Raw genomic sequence first — 22,325 nt, forward strand, 5'->3', positions numbered from 1 at the left:
ATTAGTGATCAGACATTACAGTTTCACTAAATTTATGTAATAAAATTCATTCTGCAGATGTATTTGTACATTTTCCCAATAAAAGATCTACTGATCATTTACATACAGTAAATATGATTTAATTTCCAATATTCATATCAAAAAATATACTGGTCACCTTCCTCTATTTTTAATTGTGCATTCTGATTAAAATCCCTGAACATGCAGCATTTTTCAACCGCTACACGTCCAGAGGGATTCTGGGACGTCCATCGGTGCACTCGCACTCCTCTTTGTGATGCGGAGCGGTGGAGGACGCCTCGCTCGGAGCCTGTCCTTTGGTTTGGCAGGTGGGGCAGCAGGCGGTGTGTCCGGCCCGCCTGCAGCTGTGACACGACAGAACCAGCTGGCAGCAGAACCGAGTGGAACAGAGCTTGTACTGGTCCCACGGACAGCCGCAGTACCTGCAGTCTGAACACAGACACAGAGTTATGACACATGACAACAAGGAAATGTGAATTAGTGTTTTTAGACACAGGGGGATCACACTAACCTGAGATGACGTCACTGTTGGAGGAGATGGTGTAGCGCTCGTCAAAGACAAAGAGTTTTCCTCGATAGAAACCCTCTGGAAAACGCTCCAGGTACTTGTGAATTCCACCTTTCAGCTGGTAAACCTCTTTACACACATCCTACAAACAAGGGAGGAGATGTAGGGGGTCCAAAGTAAACACAAATCTTTCTTTTGTGCAGAATATTTCAGTGGACACACACACTGACAAAGACTAAAGAGAATCAGCAGCCACAGTAAAAGTAAAAGCCATTTTCATAACACACAACATCTAAAAATAACTAAATGTCATCCTGTGGTTTAAAACCCAGCCAGTTCTACTTACTTTTGAGCGGAGGTAGGCAGAGCCGCGCTCACAGCGGATCCCTCCTGTGCAGTACATGAGGACCTTTTTGTCTCTGAACAGGTCGAGGTTCTGGTCGACGTAGTCCGGGAAGTAGCTGAACTTACGGATGTTTGGGGCCAGACACTGAGTAAACTGCCCCTGAAGAGAAAAAAATGATCACATTTGACTTCTGCTTTGTTTAATAATGATAATGATAATTACTGCTGTTATTGAGGTCAGTGAAAGCATCACAGATCTTGCTGAAGAACATTTATAAGAAAATTTCACCAAAAAGATACTCATTAATCATTTTCTACTTAAAACTAAGTTGATCAAAACTCCACTTCAGTACCTAATCGGTACCTTAAGGGTCTGGCTTTCTCTCTGCAACAAGTTAAACCATGTTTGCTTAAGACACTTGGTGTAGATATGGCACAAAATACACAAATTATCATATTTTGATACTTCATTTTGCTGATAACACCTGTGCAAATCAATGTTTTTTTGTAGGAAATCTGATAAATGACTTACAATTTTACTCTCATAAAAGTTACGGCAGTCTAGGAGGACGGTGTCCTTGCACAAATCCCCTTTGGCCAAAAGAGCCTCCACTTCTTTGTGAAACTCCTCAGGCTCCAGATGAGATCCTGAGAGGAAAAAAAAGAGAGATTTTAACCAAATGACCTCCACAAACCACTGCTCCGTGTTCCTGGAGCAATCATGATGGATCTTTGAGTATTTGTTCATTTGTTATTACTACTATTAATATTCATTTTGTAGTATTACAGTAATAACATAGTACCTGCTAATCGGTAGGAGATGACATCAGGATCCACTCCCATTGGGACGATTTCTTTGTAGACCCCAACCCTCAGGTCTGTGAAACAGTCTGCACCACCATCACTCGTCTGCATGGACACACAGAGACAAACATTGCATTTATATGCAGTTCTCATATTCAGGCAGACATGACATTACAAAGGACATATCTGCTGAATATACTTTATCATCTACTGTAAGATTTTCATATGAATCTGACCTTAAAATCCTCCCTATCCATCTTGAAGAGAGGATGTGAACGCATTGCGTCGATGTAAATTTCAGTCGCTGTGTTGGTCCCTCCAACTGTCCCATTGATGCCTTCAATCGCCACCCTCACCTGAAGATGAACATGATACATTTTAAGGGGACAGATCCCTCCTTTTTACCAAAATGTCTCTCTGTTCCTGATGTAAACATTCTGTACTCTCCAATTTGGAGGCAGGATAAGAGAATTTGTTCACCTTGCCGGTTAAGTGGAGCTTTTCACACAAAGCTTTCTGCCAAGCACAGATGACATGTGGATCCTCCACCTGACAGTAGTGATAATAGAGGATGACCTTGCCTGGACCCCTGACGGAAAACAAGAGAACATCAAGAGGCATCAGTCAATGTTTTACATTTAAGTTGGATTTTCACTTTAAAACAGTATAAAGACATGGATGGATAGAGTGACAACTGAACCCAGAAGGGAGAATCAAAAGTGGATCAGTACTTCTGAAGTTGCTCCTCAGAGATGTGACTGATGTCGGGTATCCACACAGAAATGTCCGCCGCCTCGTCTCTGTGCTGTGTTTCAGGTTCTTCCTCCAGTTGGCTTAGCGGACATTCATATGTGGCCCATGTGAGCTGCTTTATTTCAGCATCATGAGTTCTGGCCACGTGCTTGTGAATATCAGGGTGTTCTTTAAAGGTCTGGCCGCAGCAGGACCACGATGTGCTTCCTTCCTCCTGACTGTCGTCCTGCTTGGATGCCACAAAGGCAGCAAATGACTGTGGAGAAGAAAAAGTGTGAAGAGAGCTTAGATAGAAACTGCAGGACTACAATATGGGTCATTAAGTTGATATTTGAGGAGATAAAATTTCTTTATGTATCACCTAATAAAATTTTGATTAAAATCTCTCAAACATAATAATTGTAAATTATTATTTATTCTGCTGTCTCTTACCTTCCTCCTGCAGAGGCTGTAACATCTCCTCTGTGAGGCAGAAAGTTGTTTCTCCTGTTTTAATCCATCAGATGTGGAAAAGTCAAGTTCCCAGCTGAAGAACTCTGAGCAAGGTGTACAATCCTCTGCTGCCATCGCGTTCAACAGCTTTTAAAATATCGCCAATTTAGAAAACAACTGGTGAACAGTGTTTGGCTAAGTTACAAAATTTGTTAAAATTTAGGTGGAGCTAGCTCTGCTTTGTGGTCTGAGGGAAAAAGCGCAAATTTCTAATCAAATTCCCGGCACTCGGATTATTAAATGTTAGTCTCATCTCGGAAAACATGGCATTTGAAGCCTCGAAAGTGGTTAAATATACATTTTACAGACACGAGAATCACCAAACGTGCAGCAGCAACAAACTCGGCGTCGGACGAAAAAAGACGGTGCACCTTCCGGTTGACCCCGGATGTGCCTCACTTGAATCAGACCGCTTTTATTTTTCTGTACTGGTAATAGCGGCCAGACTGAACGATCCAGAAGCTTGTTAAACCGACTCGTTCTTCTGTTTCAGTTTTTTTTTTCTCGCAGTCGTTCTTGCGTTCACATCGAGGCGGATTGAAACATGTCCAGGAGGCGACACAGCGACGAGAATGACGGTAAGTGGACGTTACATTACATGTGTAATTCAGACGTTAGGCTAACGAGTGGCGGCTAGCTAACGCTAGCGTGTTTTCGGCACCGTTAATCTTTAGCCTTGGTGCATTCAGGATTATTGGTAAATCATTTTATGAGGCCAGGTTTGGGCTTTGTCGTGGTTATCCAAAAAGGTTTTTAAACCTTTGGTACCCGTTGGTATTTAATTGAATTATTGTGATTTAAAACGAGAGTAAGTTGTTTTGATAACGGTGGAATTAACCGGTACGTTTACCGCTAGCTTCTGTGCATCGTGAGAACACCTCTGTTATGTTAGTTTACATACAAAGAATTAACGCAGATATTTGTCCCATGAGGTTTGCTGTGATCCACTATGTGGGGACTGATTAAAGGTTTAATTACAGGGTAATTCAACCGTAAAACAGGATTTATTATGTGATGCTTTAGAGAGCAAAGTCATCAATGTCTAATGGTAGGTTCACAGTTCTTGAATCATGTCAGGTACCCTGCCCGTTCAGAGGAGGAGTAGCAGCAAACAGGAAATTATAGAGTCTAAAGGCTTAAACTAGTCTCAGATGTTCACTTGATTAAACTAATTTGGATGACTGAAGCCTTATATTAGCCTAATATATTAAGTTTACTATCGTACACAGCACAGAAATACATCAAATCCTTTCAGCTGAGAAGCAGGAACCATCAAATATGTGGCCTTGCTTTTTTGTTAATTAAATGTCTTATTTGATCATCAACATGGCTGCTATTCGTGTTCTGTCAATTGACTTTCAGCTGTAACTCTGGTTTCACTCTTTCACAAGGTGAAAGACAGATAATGACATAGAAATGGTAAAAATTGAACCAGTAGAGGCTAAAATATCCTGACTTTTATTTCCTAGTGTGTGTCAAGGTTCTTACAGTTTGCACATTTCAACTCAAGAGTTTTTCTAAATGCCGTCTTTCACAATAAAATGGCCCTGTAAGAAGAAAGCACAGAGCTGTCTGGTCTCTTACAGATTAGATGTGTTTGTATATCCTATTTTAGACTGGCTGGCTGCCCTTGAGTTAAATCTCTTAGCTAATATTTCTCATTCCACTCACTCTGTGTTTATTCTGTCATTTTTCTAACCTTCCAGGAGGTCAGGCTCATAAAAGGCGGAGAACATCAGAGCCCATTGAGATTGAGGACCGTCTAGAGTCACTGATATGTCGCGTGGGGGAGAAGGTAAAGAGTCCGTACAGGATGGGGCACTTGCTTTCTCGTGCTTTACGTTAAACTGCTTAGCTTGTTAAACATAACAGATGCTAAATTGCTTTGTATGTCTTTACAGAGTACGTCGTCCCTGGAGAGCAACCTGGAGGGCCTTGCAGGTGTCCTGGAAGCAGACCTCCCAAACTACAAAAACAAAATCCTGCGCATTTTATGTGCTGTGTAAGTTCATATAGGTTAGCACCTTTTTATAGGTTTAAAAAAAAAAGAGTCTTTAAGGTGGTAGTTCAAACTGAATTGTCTTGTGTTTACAGCGCCCGCCTCCTGCCTGAGAAGCTGACTGTGTATACGACTTTAGTCGGCCTCCTGAACGCCAGGAACTACAACTTTGGGGGCGAGTTTGTCGAGGCCATGATCAGACAACTCAAGGAGACGTTGAAAAACAACTTGTACAATGAAGCTGTTTACTTGGTGAGCTAAATTATATAAGCACCTGACATATGGCTTTGAAAAACATCAGTATATTACTACATGTTTGCTTTTTTAAACACAACCTCCTTCTTTTCACAGGTGCGCTTTCTGTCAGACTTGGTCAACTGCCATGTGATTGCTGCTCCCTCCATGGTGGCCATGTTTGAAAATTTTGTCAGTGTTACTCAAGAAGAAGATGTACCACAGGTAGGTGGAAGGTTGAAGTGTCATTAATGTGTTGGAGATGAAGTCAGGGCAGGAGTAAAGGGACAGAGGTGAAGAGTAGGCTGATTACAAAGTAAAATGGGGAAAAATAATATGAACACAACCTGAAAAGAGAGAAAATAAAACAATACTGAAACATTTAAATGATGTTTTTGTCCTCAGGTTCGGTCAGACTGGTTTGTGTACGTGGTTCTGTCCTGTCTGCCCTGGGTTGGTAAGGAGCTTTATGAGAAGAAGGATGTTGAGATGGACCGACTCCTCAGCCAGATTGAAGGCTACCTCAAGTATGATATCTGTCTTTGTCTGCCTGCAAGGCTCTGTCCTTTTCCATCGGTTTCTTTGTCCTTGACTATTACTTTCTTGCTCTGTCTATTTTTATGTCCTGCTCACATTTTTATAATCCAGTCAGCGGTTTGTCAGCTGATTCTTGCATCACTCGACATTTCGTGTTTTTCAGGAGGAGAGTAAAGACTCATGTTCCCATGCTGCAGGTGTGGACAGCAGAGAAGCCTCATCCACAGGAGGAGGTGAGAGACACACAGCAGTGCTGCAGTTCTCCCATTAATTTGCTGAATCACCTATCACATTAACACCGATCCAGAAGGAAGATCACTGTTAAAAATGTGACCTTCTCCTCCTTTATCCCCCTCAGTACCTGGACTGCCTCTGGGCTCAGATTCAGAAGCTAAAGAAAGACCGCTGGCAGGAGCGTCACATCCTTCGTCCGTACATCGCCTTCGACAGCGTGCTGTGTGAGGCTCTGCAACACAACCTGCCACCCTTCACCCCACCGGGCCACATGCCCGATGCCCAGTACCCGATGCCCCGGGTCGTCTTCCGCATGTTCGACTACACTGATGCTCCCGAGGTGCGTACGGTTTGCCTTTGATGAAACACTTGAATACGGACAAGTGAAGGCAGAGAGAAATGCAGTCAGTTTGTCTTTGGCGTTGTCGTCTTTAATGTCACAGTTCACGATTCACAGATGTTGCTGCTCTTTATTCTCAGGGTCCCGTTATGCCTGGCAGTCATTCTGTGGAGAGATTTGTCATTGAAGAAAACCTGCACTGTATCATCAAGACTCACTGGAGAGAGAGGAAAACATGGTGGGTGACAGCTTGATCATGTTGAACGTTGAACATTGACATTTCTGTGTGTGTCTGATGTTTCTGTGTTACCTTTCAGTGCTGCCCAGCTACTCAGTTATCCAGGGAAAAATAAGATTCCACTAAACTATCACATCGTGGAGGTAAACCCTTTTTTTTGACAAGCTACATGCTGAGAAACCATTTTAATTGAAGCCTGGTTTAAAATATGAATCCCTTTCTTTTTTCAGGTGATCTTTGGAGAACTCTTCCAGCTGCCCTCTCCTCCTCACATCGACGTCATGTACACCACACTGCTTATTGAACTTTGCAAACTGCAGCCAGGATCACTGCCACAAGTTGTATCCTTCATTGTTTGTGTTGCTACTGTTTACGTCAGGGATCCTCCTTTAACACAAGTTCATTTAGCACAACCAGACCTTCCTAAAAAAGCCCAGGAGGGAAATACTCCTAAATAATGTAAAAGAAACTTTACCTTAACACCAGCTGTTAGTTGGCCCAAGCCACAGAGATGCTGTACATGAGACTGGACACCATGAACACCACCTGCATAGACAGGTAATCTTTTTTACTCTCCCTGAACGAGGGAAAACTTCACTGTCACGCTGTCATCACCTCTCTCTACGTTTCCTCTTTTACTTCCAGACTAATCAACTGGTTTTCTCATCACTTGAGCAACTTCCAGTTTCGATGGAGCTGGGACGACTGGTGAGTGATTCTGAACTTGTAAAGCAGCGGTTTGTCTTTTTAAACTCGCAGAAGAAGATGTGGCCAAATACCATCTGATGTGAACAGTACAGGTGATGATGTGTTCACGTGTCTTTGTTAAGGTCCGACTGTTTGACCGTGGATCTAGAGAAGCCCAAACCCAAGTTTGTCAAAGAAGTTCTGGAGAAGTCTATGAGGTATTAAAATATTATTCACATTTTCTTTGCTTTATAAACAGTTTAAATCTCTCTCATATGACTGGCTCAGTGCTGTTTTTAACATCTTAGTAAATCCCAAAATGATTTATTCACTTCATATTATTTGTCCCAGTATTTTCTCTCCTTTAGTGAAGCTTAAATACGTTCCCCCCTCATTATTAGTCCTTGAGAACATGGATTTATTTGGCCCTTTAATCTGGAAAAGTGCCCCGCTTTACCTTGAGTTTCCTTTTTTTCCTCGCAGACTCTCGTATCATCAACGGATAGTGGACATTGTCCCTCCCACCTTCTCAGCCCTGATCCCTGCTGAACCCAGCTTCATTTTCAAATACGCAGATGAGAGCGCTTGTAAGAACATGTAAACTTTATATTTACACAAATCAGCTCCACCCTCATTTAAAAAAAAAAAACAAAAGTCAGATATTTTTGACAGTAACTAAACAAAAAGCCTTTCCTGCCTCACAGCTTCGTTACCAGGCTACGCAGTTTCCATCACTGTTGGAAACGCCATCAAGAACCGAGCATCCAACGAAGAGATCCTGACCATCCTCAAAGAAGTGCCCAACCCCAACCAGGAAGATGATGATGGTTAGTTTACAGTACTGCTTGGAAACGTAGTACTAGTACTGACAAAAAGAGCAGTTTCAGCGTTATCACCACTTCATCTGTGATGAAAACAGATGTATGGAAGTGAGAAGAGAGGTCACGATTCTACAGTTTTTCCTCTGGTTGTGATGTGATTCAGTAGTCGTCGTAAAAATTAAAAATATTTTTGACATTAATGTGTTGAAGTCATTCCCTCTTCTCACTGTTACAGGTGGGTGGATTACACAACCATTGTCAGTTCAGCTGAAAACCTCCAGTTGTCTGCATTTGAATGAGACTGATTTGACATTTATCCAAATATTTCAGTCTGCTGGGTAAAAATCGCACTTTGTTGATTTTTTTTTTTGTTTCTTTCTCTTCTCTCTTCTGTCTTCTTTTCCCTTTCTCTCCATCCAGATGAAGGAGAGAGCTTCAACCCTCTGAAGATTGACGTGTTCCTGCAGACTCTTCTGCATCTGGCGGCCAAATCCTTCAGCCACTCCTTCAGTGCCCTCGCCAAGTAAGTTTATAGCCTTAACCTTAAAAACCACTTCTGTCATGGCTGAAACTAAAATGCATCTGGCGTGAATCATATTGAAAAATATGACCGATGTTGTGTTGAATCACCTACATCTAACCCCTGCAGGTTTCATGAAATCTTGAAGACGCTGACAGACAGCGACGAGGGGAAACTGCACATCCTCAAAGTGGTCTATGAAGTGTGGAGGAACCACCCACAGGTAACAGCGGTGTTTTTCATGGCTGCGGATCTTCACACCTACATGTGAGTAATGTGAGTTTTACAAAGAGTTTGATTCTCATCAGCTGTGTCTCGGCTGTCGTAGATGATCGCAGTGTTGGTGGACAAAATGATCCGGACACAGATTGTCGACTGTGCCGCTGTGGCCAACTGGCTCTTCTCTCAGGACATGGCTCACGAGTTCACCAGGTAGGACGTCAACAAAGAGGAACGTTTAACCTGTAAAACATGTTTCACGGTGTAGTGACCCTCTCTCTTAACCTCACCCAGACTTTTCATCTGGGAGATTTTGCACTCGACCATCCGAAAGATGAACAAACACGTCCAGAAGATCCAGAAGGAGCTGGAGGAGGCCAAGGACAAGCTGGAGAAACAGCAGCATAAGAGGGTAACTGTTCATCACATCGTGTCTGTCACTGTCGTGTTAAAAAGCGCCTCCGCTGGTTAAAGCAGGAAGGATTATATTGTTTGTTCGTGTGCACCAACAGAGGGACAGTGGTGACGACGAGGACATGGACAAGAACAGCGAGGATGAGGAGGGTCAGCTGGAGGAGCAGATCGAGAGGCTACAGGAGAAGGTGGAGTCGGCTCAGAGTGAACAGAAGAACCTCTTCCTCGTCATCTTCCAGGTACTGAGACCTCAGACATTTCCTGTTCGTCGTCTCCCAAAAAAATGATTGCAGAGGGATTAAAGGACTGCACTTTAGTAAATGTTGTTTTTCCTCCCTCAGCGTTTCATCATGTTGTTGACGGAGCATCTGGTTCGCTGCGAGACCGGCAGCGTTGACATCAGCACGCCCTGGTACAAAAACTGCATCGAGCGACTGCAGCAGATCTTCCTCATGGTAAAATCACACACACACACACACACTGTTGAAGTGGGCTGGTAAAATTGGTTGTTATAATGTGGGATACTTTAGTTCCATCTGAGTGGTTTCATGGGTCATAGGTGAATCATATCCGAACACAGCAGTTACAGGATGCACATGTTTTTAGATGCAGGGTGACTAACACTCTCAGAGGAATAAATGTTCATGAACCCAATTAGAAATCATTTTAAAAAGATGTTTTATAACTACAGAACTTGCCCTAAATCATCAGGTTTTTAAGTTTTCTTCAGTATCAAAGGAAGGCAGTGATAGTTGTCTTTACGTTACTGTGTACACTGCAAAGAGGAACTAAAAACGGTGAATTCTGGCTTTGATAAAGCTGCTTTTTGTACTGTTAAATCTGCCTGACGTCTCCTCATCGCGTGTTCCCTCTCTGACGTGACGTCTCCTCTCATTGTCCAGCACCATGTGACCATCCAGCAGTACATGGGAACCCTGGAGAACCTGCTGTTCACCGCCGAGCTCGACCACCACATCCTGGCCGTCTACCAGCAGTTCTGTGCTCTGCAGCTCTGAGACTCGCACCGACGCAAACACAGATAGGATGAAATGTGTACCTGTGTTCACACAGTACCTGTGCTAAACCTACACATTAGAAACTACCAGCTCTTGCATCAAGAATCTCCTCATTGTAGTCATTTTTCTTTTTTTACCCGTTTTGTGTTCGGTGCCATTCGACTTGTCAGTGCAAGAATCAGTTTGACAGATCTTGTCATTAATTTGCTGTAGTGATCTCTCTCTTTTTTTTTTTTTTTTTAAATTGTATTTACCTTTAATTTCTTTTTCTTTTTGGCTTGGTTTTCCGTTTTGTTAATTTTTACATCCTGCTCGTATTCTTATGAATGGGTCTTTTTAAAACTGTATGAACTGTCTGAGTCCAGACGAAGCTGGAGAGGTGACCACAGGAGAGGAGATTTCAGGTTGGCTCTGAATGATTCTGAATCTAGAGAGCGCTCTACTTTTTTATATTTGTTTTTTGTGCAATTGGGAAATAATTAAAACTCTCCAGAATCTTTATCCGCCTGCTGGTTTCTGTCATTTCCTCCACCTCAGTCACTCATGGAGCAGATGGTACTCATTTTTAAAATCACTTTGAGCCTCACGGGTGACAAGTGTACAGGATTTTTTTTTTTGGTTGCACTGGTTTATAAAGAAAATGCAAAAGGCAACTCATCAACTGTTATTAAAAAAAACACTGGTCCATTTTTCTGACATCAGCTGATGAGCTCAATATAAACTAAGACTTGGACACAGACTCACCAAGAGCCAGAAGATGGACAATCAGGGACACGACATAGTTGATATGTTTTTATTTTTCTGATTTATTAACATTAATTACAGCTTATAAACCCTGTTTTACAACAGTCTAAATACCTGACTCCATCAGACTGAAGGAACTGAAACAGTTCCTGTTTCCAGTTCCAGCTGCAGAGCCAAACAGATTTTTATCATATTACAGAAATTTAGAGAAGTGCATGGATTTACAAATCTAAAGAAACAATCATTCAACTCCTCCAAGTTTAACAAAATATGACCTCTTTGAAAAATAAAAAACCCCACTATCATTAGTCTCAGCTATTTGTAGAATTAAAAACAAGATATTATTCAAATTAAAGCTGATTTGGTCGCATTAATAAGTCTAAAACATTCAGTACACAGATAAAAAGTGAGAGTACAAATGTGTCTTCTACCACTCAGAACCTTCATGTGCCTATTATCATCAGTACTGAGTTTATTCCCTTTATTGCACAAACACCAACACCTGTCTGTTTATAGAATTAAGGTAGTTAAATGCTGCTATTAGGCGTCTGTTTCCACAACACAATGACAGACAGACTTTAAATTCAACACAACAGGATTAGTGGTGATATAATGATACTCAGTTTGGTTTTATCTTCTCATTGAAACCTGATTAACGCGTAAAGCCGATGCATTTTATTCACATCGTGTCAGTGAAGCTTTCGGAGTGGGTTTACTCCCCACGACGATGTGACAACACATCAAGTTATTTCTAGCAGCAACAGAGGAGAAAATGTTTGAGAAACATCAACAGTCGGCGTCAGGTTTCGTTGTCAGACGCTGAGAATCAAACAGGATCCACAGTTCTCGCACAGCGGCAGGAAATAGACCAGAATGCAACGCAGTTTAAAGCCCTGCTGCGTTTTGAGTCGCACAACAGTTCATGTTTTGTTTTGTGATTTTTTTTTACAGGAACCCTGAGAATTTCAACAACACACTGACTCAGAGGAAGAGTCGGTGCATCGAGGGAAACGTGGAAACGCCAGGCTCCTCTGCAGATCTACTTCAGTTTTACTCACATGGAAAATATGTGTTTTTCCAGAGCAGGTTCTGTACTGAGCCTTGAGTACCTATATTTTATAGAGCGAGGTAAAGAAGATCTGACACTGATGAGTTTAGGTTTGTTTAGCTGCTTTTTGTGATTTGGTTTCATGTTTACATCCATAACTTTCCACATCTCATCCCAGAGTTACATTTGGGTGAATATTTCTGTCCTGTTACCTCAATCAAAAGGTAAGTTTAGTTAAAAATAAAAACAATTCAGAATGAAATAACCATTTAAATCCACTGATCAGTATAGGAATGTTAAGTATTCTCCCAGTTTACTTGGACTTGCCCGAGTATAAAATATTTACAGAAATCTCCTCCTTATGAGGTATTTTTTTGGTTGTACAACCACTCAGTATATTACAGAAATAGATTTTCCATTTATTCATGGAAAGATAAGAACAATCTGCTGATAAATAGTCGACATGCTGTCCCTTCCTGTAATATTTTAAGGATTATGTGTTAGTAGCAATGGTGTTAAGGTAAAATCTGTTGGAATCTTTGGTCCCAATATCGTATAAAAGAGTCCGAGTTTTTTTCCCCCACTGTTTCGTACCAAAGAAACAAACTGTAGTGGTGATCGCTCCCATGATTCCCTGCGTCTCCCTCTCCTGTCACGAGTCTGTCGGCAGCTTCACGTCTCCGCACTCGGAGCATGGTCACTGGGCGTCGAGCCGTTGATTTGTTTGGTCCCGTAAGTGGCCTGTTCTTCAGCCTCCAGTCGTCTGTATCTCGTGTGGAAGAACATGACGAAGCAGCAGGTGAATAAACTGCACAGTCCTGCCATCACCAGCATGGGCACTGAGGGAGGGAAGATGACCAGGTTTATGTATTTGGAGGAGGCTATGTTGCTATCACATTTACTCTACTCCTGTGTAATTACTCTTGCTGCCAGAAGGGGGGAGTAATCTTTGAGTAGAGGTCAGTGAACTGCACACACTCAGTCTGCACATGGTCACAAACTCAGCAATAGAGATGCTTCAAACCACAAAGAGGAGAGTGAACGCAGCTGTCACTCGGTGAGCCGCCTTTGTTAGATGTAACATGATGTGACCTACCTCTCCAGCTCAGCACTGCGTCCCCGCAGGTCGACAGAGGAGATTCAGAGAGTCGTGTGGTCAAAGCCTGAAGGAGGATTATGTAGAGGACAGACTGGACCTGTCTGGAGGAGGATCACAAGGAGACGTCATGAATTTCACATGAGATGACGTTCAAGAGCTGAAGAGTTGATTTTGAATAATAAAACACAAAGAAATCAATAATATAAAATTCTTTTCACCATTTTTCTATTTGATTTTTATCTGTAATTAGACTTGTACCTGCTCAGTCGATTTAATAAGAACATATCATGCTGTTTACTGTGAGCACAGAGTGTTTGTTTTGGTACCCCGACACGAAGATGAGCCCGGCCGACGTGGCCTCTCCGACCGGATACGAGCACTCCACAGAAAGCTCCATGGCCACAGGGTAGATGGAGAAACCGAAAAAGCCGAAGAAAGAGCAGATGGCGGCCACGGCGGCTTTCTGCTCCGGCATCAGAGACACCTGAGAGGAGGAGAGAGGACAGAAAAACAGCTCAAGAAGGAATATCTCTTTATAAAATCACCCTAATAACTCCAGCATGTATGAATATACAGACAAAACAAATGTCCAAACAGAGAGCAACTTTGTTCTACTGTAAATGGAGAAACAACTATAATCTCTACCTTTAACCTGATAAAATGTCTTTATCTATAAAATGCTGCATCTGTTGTGCATAAATCCAGGTCTTCTGAATTCTAACCAGCCTTAATGGAAAGGAAAAACAAAAAGTTTTCTTTACACGGTCGGTGTCCTCCAGATAACCTCACATATTGATTTTATTCACACTCTACTTTACTGAACCGCTGCATTTACATAACAGGAAAATATAGTAACTGTCAAAAAAACCTGTGAAAACTCAGAACAAAAGGCGTCGCTTTAAAATGTTTGCACATCAAACACTGAGTGTTCACGTTCTCTTTGTTTACTCATCAACTTGTGTCACACACACTGCAGACGTGCACTTATAACACCTTCACATAAACATACTGTAAACTCCTGCCAGGGAAAAGAAGTCTGCAGAGGTTTGATAACTTAACTTTAAGTCCCCTATTTAGCATTTAAAGCAGCATATACATGTTTTGTCCAGTCACAGTGACCTTGACCTTTGACCTTTGCCCACCAAAGTGTAGTTAGTTCATCTTTGAGTCCCAGTGAACATCTGTGAGAAGTTTGAAGAGATTCCCTGAGAGTGTTCCTGAGATATCGCATTCACCAGACCTCTGACCACGGCTGTCGAGTTTACAGATTTTAATCAACCAACATGTTCTCACCACTGAGAAGGCGATGCACGCCAGAGCAGTGAAGCTCATGTTGATCTTCGTGGCTTCGATGAACTTCTTGGTCTTGTCGACGTAGAGTCCCAGAGCGCCGGCGCCCACGACGCCGAACACGATGAAGAGAGCGCCACACAAGCCGGCAAAGTCCTGCAGGGGATGTTAAAGCTTTTAGACTGCAGCTCAAACAACATCCACCCCCAAAGGTGCTGCTCCTGCTGCTTTCACTGCTCACTTGATATTACTTGGTCCATTTAACACCTCACTGATTCCCATGAGGGTCATTATGGTGAACTTACGTTGGTGTATCCGTGCACACACAGGATCTGCTCCAGCAGGGTGGAGAAGCAGGTGAAGACGGCGATGCCCGAGCCGAAGCAGAGCAGCAGGACGAGGTAGGCTTTGTTCTTCAGTAACTGAGGAGGAAACAGAGCGAGGTTTGTTACATACAGGGGGTGTGTGTGTGAAGGATCTGAGCCTTGGATTATGGGAATTGTAGGATGTAATGCTTTTAGGTTGCTGACCAATATCAGGGACTAAAAGTCAGGATATCTTGGCCTAGTTTGATAAAAAAGAACAGACAACTAATGCTGCAAATGTTTTTGCTATAAAACCTGAAAAAGCAAGAAAATAAAGTACTTACATTTCTTTGATTCTCTTTTATTTTACAGGGACAATGCACAAAAGCATAAAGACCTATCTTGGGTCTTGTTTTCATAATTTTATCCATCATTTCTATCAGTTATGGTAGAAAAAACAGCTGCACTGCTGATCAGATAAGGTGAGAATCAGCGAGACTGTGACCAGTATGTTGGTCTGTAGTTGTCACAGCCTGCTGTGGTCTGAGACTTTGCATTATAATAACATGTGGAAACAATTACAGCAGGTAGAAATAAAGCCACAAAAAAAATCATTGCCTCAGACACACTCATCATGACCACAGTTAGAAACCTCATCACTGCAGTTACACATGCTGCTGGAGCAGAGACGTGCTAATCATTTCTGCTGGTAGAAATATTAGAGCTATGGGTAGAAATTAGGACTGAAGCTGAAATGATTTTTATTGTTTAATTGTTGTTTTCGGAGCTTTTTCACTGAACACATCTGCCCGCTGTGGCTGAGAATGATACTAGCAGAGCGGTGAGCGTGAACCAAAACAGTGAAGTTGTGGCTCAGACGGCTCAACGAGGAGCTGACACGCGATACAAAGCTTCAAAAAGCCAGAGGGGAACGGCAGATTCAGGTGAGATTTCACTGTGGGTTCATCACGATGAGCGACCCTGTTCATTTTGATCACCTGATGCAGAGCTGTGTTGTTTTCTTTCTCGTCTTTTCTGCCTCTGCGCGTCCTTACCAGTTTGATCCCCTGCACGAACGGCTCCGAGCCGGAGGACTCGGCGCTGGCTGACGGCGGCGTCGGGGGGGCGCTGCTCCGTATCCCCACTGTTGCTAGGAAACAGATGATGCATGCCGGGACTGCATAGACAAGCAGCTGAGAGGAGAAAAGAAACACACATAATGTGATGATAAATGGATGTGAGCAGCTTGAATCAAAGACAATTTATCATCATTAGCAGGTGAGGTAGTCACAGACACACACACACAGTCACACTGCTGCAGTTTCCTCTGTTAGAAGCTGCAATCCTCAGTGGCTGCTGGAATTCAGTGATTCTAGGCCAACTGATTTTTTTCTAGATTTTGTTTTAGTCATTTTTGCCTTTGCTGGACAGTTCACATTAGACATGAGGGAGAGGGAAGGGCAGACACGCCACAAAGGCCTCCAGCCTGATTCAGTCCAGAGACACTGACATGTGCCATAAACCAGTCAGCGTGCAGGACACCTGGTTGTAATAATGTGGTCGTTTGTATCCAAAAAAAATGTGCTGTATTTCTTCAGCTTTTTGTTATGCATTGTTCAGTTTTGCACATCCACGCCCGGTGTCTGTTTATGCCTCAGCAGAAGCTTAACCTGACATCGTGTTCACGAGCACGGGACAGTTCAATGTTCCACCTCTTCTTCTTGGAGGATTTTAACCGTGCGGGCGCTCGGTCACCCGGGTCACTTCAACTCACCAGGGTTGGGATTTCTGCAGATGTTTGCGCTATCATCGGAGAGATGATGTTAGCGAGGAGGATGCCCAGAGGATTGGCTGAGGAGGGAAAAGAGAAGTGTGAGGGTTATTCTGGTTTCTGTCCTATATTAAGAATCAGTGATATTCCACTCTCTGTTCCATGTTTCAGCTGCTTCAGTTCTTATCTTTAAACAGCAGGTTTTTTTTAGGTATAAAAATCCTGACTTTGTTTTTTCTTAATAGAACTTTTTATTTCTGTTTCAGTTCTTACTTCTTTTAGGTTTGGGTCTTTAAAGGCTGCATGATCTCACTGGTACAACAGCTTCTAGTACTTGAGGATTGTTGGTGGTGAGTTTTAAAAAAGTATCCAGACTAGCCACAAAGAGCAGGACGCAACACTGACCCTGCTCTGTTCCCCCGGGGAGTGAAACCAGTTTGTGGCTTCAAAAACCTTTCATACCCTGTCACCTGCCGCCTGCAGCCAATCAGGGAGGAGCTCTGAAATTAGAGCCACTTTAACTCAGGTGGCATCAATGTCTCTTTTTCTGCAAGGAAGTGTATCCTAAGCAGGATTGGCTGCAGCTGCTGGAGGTTCCTCCCCCGTTGCCTGAGCTCTGGATCCTGATTGGAGCATCGCCTCCAATTAAGCACAAACGATCAGAGTTTATAAAAGCTCCGGCGCTGGCGTTTGCCGTGGCTGGTACACGCAGCTCACCAGCGATGAAGTCACGTCCAGTTCTCAGTCATAACAAACAGAGAATCACTCACACATGGAGGCGATCGTGTTCGCTGTGGCCCGCTGATGGTCCGGGAACCAGAGCGCTGCCAGCTTGGTGGGGGTGAAGATGATGAGGGGCTGAGCCAGGGCGCCAAAGGTCTGACCCAACATCACAACCACGAAACGGATCTGAAAACCCTCGCTCGGCGGCGTGCCGAAGAAACGCATCAGGGCTCCAAACATGTTGAGCCAGGAGCCCAGGATCAACTGCAAGGACGAGATGTTTATTTATTTTAGATGAGTCTGATAAGGAAGTTTAAGTTACTGTTGTCTGGTGCAGTAAAACTGAAATGACTCCACTTTATTAAACATTTTACTGTGTCAGTGTCCTTGTACTCACTGCAGCTTCTCTCTCTCTTTATCATTTCACAGGTAGAAAACAACAGAGACAAATAAACAATGAGGATTTCTTAACTGAGAGGTCAGTCATACTCCCCCACTCTCATGAGAGCCTCATGTTCTCATGTGTCAAAGTTCAATCAGATCAGATCCACGGAGCTAAAAAGGCGAGTCAGTTTGTGACCGGCGGCAAATAAATCTCTCCCTGTTCCACCATTTATCAGAGCTCACGCTTTATCTTCTGTTTACACTGAGCAAACCACATCTGTATAACACATCGTTTCATGTGCAGCAGATCATTTATCCCAGCAGAAAGAGTTGCTAGTGCAAAACGAGAATATAATACAGACAAGATGAACGTCTGAATCGCTCGTTCAAAGCTTTGTGCTGTTGCCATAAATAAAATAAACTCCAGAATAAACTCATCCTGTCTTCCAGTGTAGATTTGAAGCCTACAAATGCAAATTATACCACACTTTATTAGCTCCGGGTGCAGTTTGTACCGTGATCCGTAGCCCGAGGGTGTCCAGCATCCACGTGGTCCCAAAGCTGAGTGGTATGGCCACCACCATGTAGACTAGTGACAACCAGTTGATGTCTTCCAGGGAGACCTTCAGGTACTGGGCAGACTGGTTCGCTACTGGTGCAAAGGTCAGCCATAACTGGGAGGACACATTGGAGAGTTTTATTCCAAAATTAGATCTGTGTCCTTTAGCTGCTCTTACAAACATGATCATTAATTAACATATGAAAATGATGAGAAAATCAGTAAAATCAGAACATTAAAGTCGTGTAATTCTAAGATTCCTCATCGAGTGCAGTGTGTGAAGAACTAATCAAACTCATTGATTTCTGCAGTGTCTGTTGTCTTAGTGATCAATCCGACAGAAGCAGCTGCATCGAGCAGCGAGTATCTTTGAGTCAGTTTCATAGCGTTTTTAAAAAGAGGAAATGATGAGTCTTTCTCAGCTCACGTGAGAAAGACGAGGTCACTGTGATTTATCCCAGCTTGTTGTCTCACATGACACCACTTCACGCACAGGACATTTTTGTGCTAATGGACAAACTGGAGGAGGCAACAATACTGTGATGTGTGTAGGAAATTCTTGGATATTCCAGGATGAGACGTTTACACTCTGTCAGTCCACAAGATCAGATGAGATTAATTAATTGGTTTTGCAGTGGTACTTATACTTCACTTGAGTATTTCTATTTTATGATTTTAGCTGCGTAACAGAGGGAACACTTCATTTATTTCATAGCCGTCATTACTAACTACTTTCCAGACAAAGATTTGAGACTTAAAATATTTAGATTTTTATTGTATTATTGTAGATTTTCTATCAGTGTAAGCTGTGAGCTCTACCTTGACATTCAATCCTAAGCAGCAGTTACACACTTCTGAGTTTTGACGAGAATATCCAGACACCACTGAGACAGATTTCACTTTTTCTTAGCAGAAGTTGCTGTAAAAGCTGTTCTCCTTCCTGTTCAGATTCTTCCTAGCAGCCCAGAATGTCAACTGATCACAAATCACTGTTTTTACTTTTCTCAGCAGATGCAGCCTTTCCCAGCATGCAATGGATGACAGGAATGTGTTTTTTCTTCACTTAAGTAACTGGGTTACTGCCTGTTTACATCTTAAACATCATGTAAACGAGAAGCCTGGGTTCTGTCGCTGGAGAAGGGATTAGAGAAACCTGAGACCTGATTTCTTGGTCATGTGCAGGAACAACTTGGTCCAAATATTTCTTTTCTTACATGTGCGTGACAAAGATCATGTGGGCAGCAGTGGGTGCAGAGGGAGCAGAGGGAGCAGTGCATCCTCGACCAAAGTCTGATCATAACTGAGAGCTTATTTCTTTGTGCACAAAAGTAAATGAACATCCTGAATGCAAACACAGAAGCACAGCACCAGCACAGTTCTCTTATTGTTTTGTGCTGGACGACAAAGAAAAAACCCAATTTATGCTGAGCTGACGCAAACCGGTCAGCTGATCCGGACACACAATGTCAGTCCTGTTCAGAACGATTCAGAGGCATCTTACATTTCCACACAGGAGGATGTGGCTGTCTGTCAGGAGGATCAGCCTGTCTGATGTATTCTGGCTGCAAATTCACAATATTTAATGACAATATCACCATGGGTCTAGTTTCCAGAGGATGGGTTTAGTTTTATTTTACTTCTTTCAAATGAAAATGAATCTGGTAGTTTATGTTCTGCATCCAGTTTCAGAGGTTGCTACAAAGACCTGGGTGTAAACACTGAGGGTAAACACCGGCCTGCAGTGAAGTAGGATTCTCAGAATCAATTTACAGGACTAACACACCCGGAGCCCTCAGCAGGGCTGCTGGTGTCGCACAGATTAATGTCTAGCTGGCTCATCAGCTGTTCTTTGCCACATCATGAATGACTCCCCCACAGCTGAGCGTCCTTTGTGAGCGGGAACACCAGTCCCATGGAAACAATAGCTCCCATAGAGGAGGACGAGTCCCGTGGGAGCTGGAAATAGGTGAAGGGAGGGAGGGGAAGCTCAGTTTGCATGGCTGAGAGAGGCACGCTTGCTTCCAGGCACACTCTGCTTTACAATGGCAAACATCCCCGGGGGAATAGATATCGAGTTCTGCCTAAACATTAGAGGGAACCACATGTCATCTACCTGCTGTGCTCACACACACATCTGCTGTTACACACCAGAGGAAGAAGGTCAAAGAGCTTCAGGGGTGTACGACGAGAAGCCAACGAGAAGTCCGGTAGCTTCAGATTAGATGATTTTTTTGTGATTTGTTGTGTTTCTGTATGACACAGGAAGCGTTCAGCTTAATATCACTGTTTTACCGGATAAATGTGACGGGTTGTCAGATGAATAATGGGAGAGGAATGAAGTTCTGATTCACAAATCTGTTTTCAGTTGTAGGACTTTTTCTCTAATTGTTGATTTTTGAATATTTATTGAAAAGAAGTGGAGCTGGAACAACACACTTTTCACTTTTAGACGTCAGGGACCAAAAAGTTTGGCAACAACTTTACCAATGAGTTTTTAAAAAATGTAACTGAGTAAAATCTTCATCTTAAAAGTAACTAAAGCTGTCAGTAGAAAGTAGCAGCCCTTGTGTAAATGTACTCTGTTACTTTCCACCACTGGGATCTACTTTCCCAGCATGCACTGGAAATAAAAATAACAGTCAGGGTGGTAGTCCCAGTTCTGGTTTTCATGGACTAACTTGTAACTAAAGCTGTCAAATACATCAATGTGCTGGAGTGGAAGTAGAAAGTATGAATACTTGAGTAAATGCACTTCGTTACTTTGCAGCACTGGAGGAGGGACAGTTACTGGGTCTCACACCCCAGAGAGGGCAGCTGCAGGGCGGTGCCCAGCTCCCTGACCGGGGTATGTTTCCTGCAGGTACAATGGGCACCGGGTTTGATGCCAAGCAGGAAGAAAACCACCGATACAACACAATAAATACCTTCAGTATCATTTAACTTAGCTTCATCGTTAACGGTCAGGTAACCAGGTGTGAAGGTAAACTCGTTACTCACCATTGCGTTGGAGCAGTTCAACAAACACAGCACCAGCAGGACGAACCACCTCCTCTTATAAACTTTAAAAAACAGCAGTTTCTTCAGTTCTGGGTTCGGTGTCCTCGGAACATCCTCAGAGGAAACAGTCTGGACCTCCGGGGAGGCTTCACCATCACCCTCCATTTGTATCTGACCGGGTTTGTTGACAAGTTTCCCGGTGAAACTGCGGTGGAGTCAGCTGACTCAACACGGTACAAACATCCGAGGCATCGCAAACTTCTTGTTAGGTTCTGTTAAAAAAAAAAACAACCTACAAAACTGTTGTGTATCCTTAAAGAACAACCTGTAAATCCATTGTTATCTTCCGGTGGATTGTTCAAACAATAAATGGACGCCGGGAAAAGCGGGTTAGAGGCTGGAGAAAGTCGTTAAACATCGCCTCGTAAATCAGGTACAGCGCCGGGGAGTGTCAGTGTACTGTACCGAAGATCTTCTACTGAGAGGAGGAACCACTCTGTCGTTAAAACAGCGGCCCTGAAAAAACTCATTAATGCCACCTTTGATATTACAGACATTAACCTTCACAAACAAAATCTTTGTCACTTGAATATATAGTTTATTAGAAAACGACTCACTAATTCCATACAGCACTGAAACTTACAGTTCTGCACAGTGCGCCTGAGATCTGGAGCAAAGTTCACCTCATAGCCAGTGGCTTCGATGCTGCAGATTTAAACTGAGTGTGACTTGTTTTGAGACATGAACATGAAGATCTTTGCAGGAGAAAAAGTTGAATTAATTCGAATTAAATGTGCCTCATTCAGACTCTATAATATTATAGAATAATATTCTACACACACATGTTTAAACAGAGAAGACACAGGAGATGAATGATGGCTGAATTCCATTTAGCTGCTTCAGTTTTTATTGTGCACGCTGGCTCAGTGTCACAGTGTCTTTACTGGGACACTTATTCATTTAGTTATTAGTGACACCTGTGCTTCTGCTTTTGCATGATGTGAAAATGTCTTTGCATTGTTCAATAATCGTTCTTCCTCGTCACTGTGAATAGAAACAGAGTGAGAGGTCTTCACTTTTTGATTTCTCTGATTGACACACTCCTCCCTCTCTTTAACCCTTTGTGAGACTCTTCGCGTCTGTGATTATTTTTGCTTCTGAGGGGAAACTCTTCAGGAAAGAAAAGTGAAACTGCCACCAGTGGGTGATGACTCAACTTCACC

General features: G+C 42.9%; 3 protein-coding genes across 3 annotated transcripts; 1 reads left to right on the top strand and 2 right to left on the bottom strand.

The window, feature by feature from the left end:
• Window positions 1-200: 200 nt before the first annotated feature.
• On the bottom strand, window positions 201-3,272 carry LOC108885318 (thiosulfate sulfurtransferase/rhodanese-like domain-containing protein 2). The gene is made up of 9 exons (XM_018679622.2): window positions 2,864-3,272; window positions 2,410-2,687; window positions 2,159-2,267; window positions 1,915-2,034; window positions 1,678-1,783; window positions 1,407-1,522; window positions 876-1,034; window positions 533-671; window positions 201-450 (listed from the first exon to the last, which is right to left on the bottom strand). Exons 1-9 carry the CDS (start codon window positions 2,996-2,998, stop codon window positions 221-223), a joined length of 1,392 nt encoding a protein of 463 aa, XP_018535138.1. The 5' UTR covers window positions 2,999-3,272; the 3' UTR covers window positions 201-220.
• Window positions 3,273-3,312: 40 nt separating this feature from the next.
• Window positions 3,313-10,683, top strand: LOC108885317 (nuclear cap-binding protein subunit 1). The gene is made up of 23 exons (XM_018679621.2): window positions 3,313-3,501; window positions 4,630-4,718; window positions 4,825-4,925; window positions 5,018-5,174; window positions 5,274-5,381; window positions 5,562-5,683; window positions 5,857-5,926; window positions 6,052-6,267; window positions 6,408-6,505; window positions 6,585-6,648; window positions 6,736-6,846; window positions 6,999-7,063; window positions 7,151-7,213; window positions 7,336-7,410; window positions 7,676-7,779; window positions 7,897-8,019; window positions 8,434-8,536; window positions 8,663-8,756; window positions 8,862-8,965; window positions 9,047-9,164; window positions 9,265-9,405; window positions 9,508-9,621; window positions 10,069-10,683. Exons 1-23 carry the CDS (start codon window positions 3,468-3,470, stop codon window positions 10,180-10,182), a joined length of 2,388 nt encoding a protein of 795 aa, XP_018535137.1. The 5' UTR covers window positions 3,313-3,467; the 3' UTR covers window positions 10,183-10,683.
• Window positions 10,684-10,961: 278 nt separating this feature from the next.
• slc49a3 (solute carrier family 49 member 3) lies at window positions 10,962-21,557 on the bottom strand. Its single transcript, XM_018679618.2, has 10 exons — window positions 21,103-21,557; window positions 18,062-18,220; window positions 17,210-17,426; window positions 16,443-16,519; window positions 15,724-15,861; window positions 14,669-14,785; window positions 14,367-14,519; window positions 13,400-13,557; window positions 13,071-13,174; window positions 10,962-12,813 (listed from the first exon to the last, which is right to left on the bottom strand). The coding sequence occupies exons 1-10, from the start codon at window positions 21,265-21,267 to the stop codon at window positions 12,647-12,649; spliced, it is 1,455 nt and encodes a 484-aa protein (XP_018535134.1). The 5' UTR covers window positions 21,268-21,557; the 3' UTR covers window positions 10,962-12,646.
• Window positions 21,558-22,325: the final 768 nt, after the last annotated feature.

Source organism: Lates calcarifer, linkage group LG8 (assembly GCF_001640805.2).
Source record: "Lates calcarifer isolate ASB-BC8 linkage group LG8, TLL_Latcal_v3, whole genome shotgun sequence".
Lineage (NCBI taxonomy): Eukaryota > Metazoa > Chordata > Actinopteri > Centropomidae > Lates > Lates calcarifer.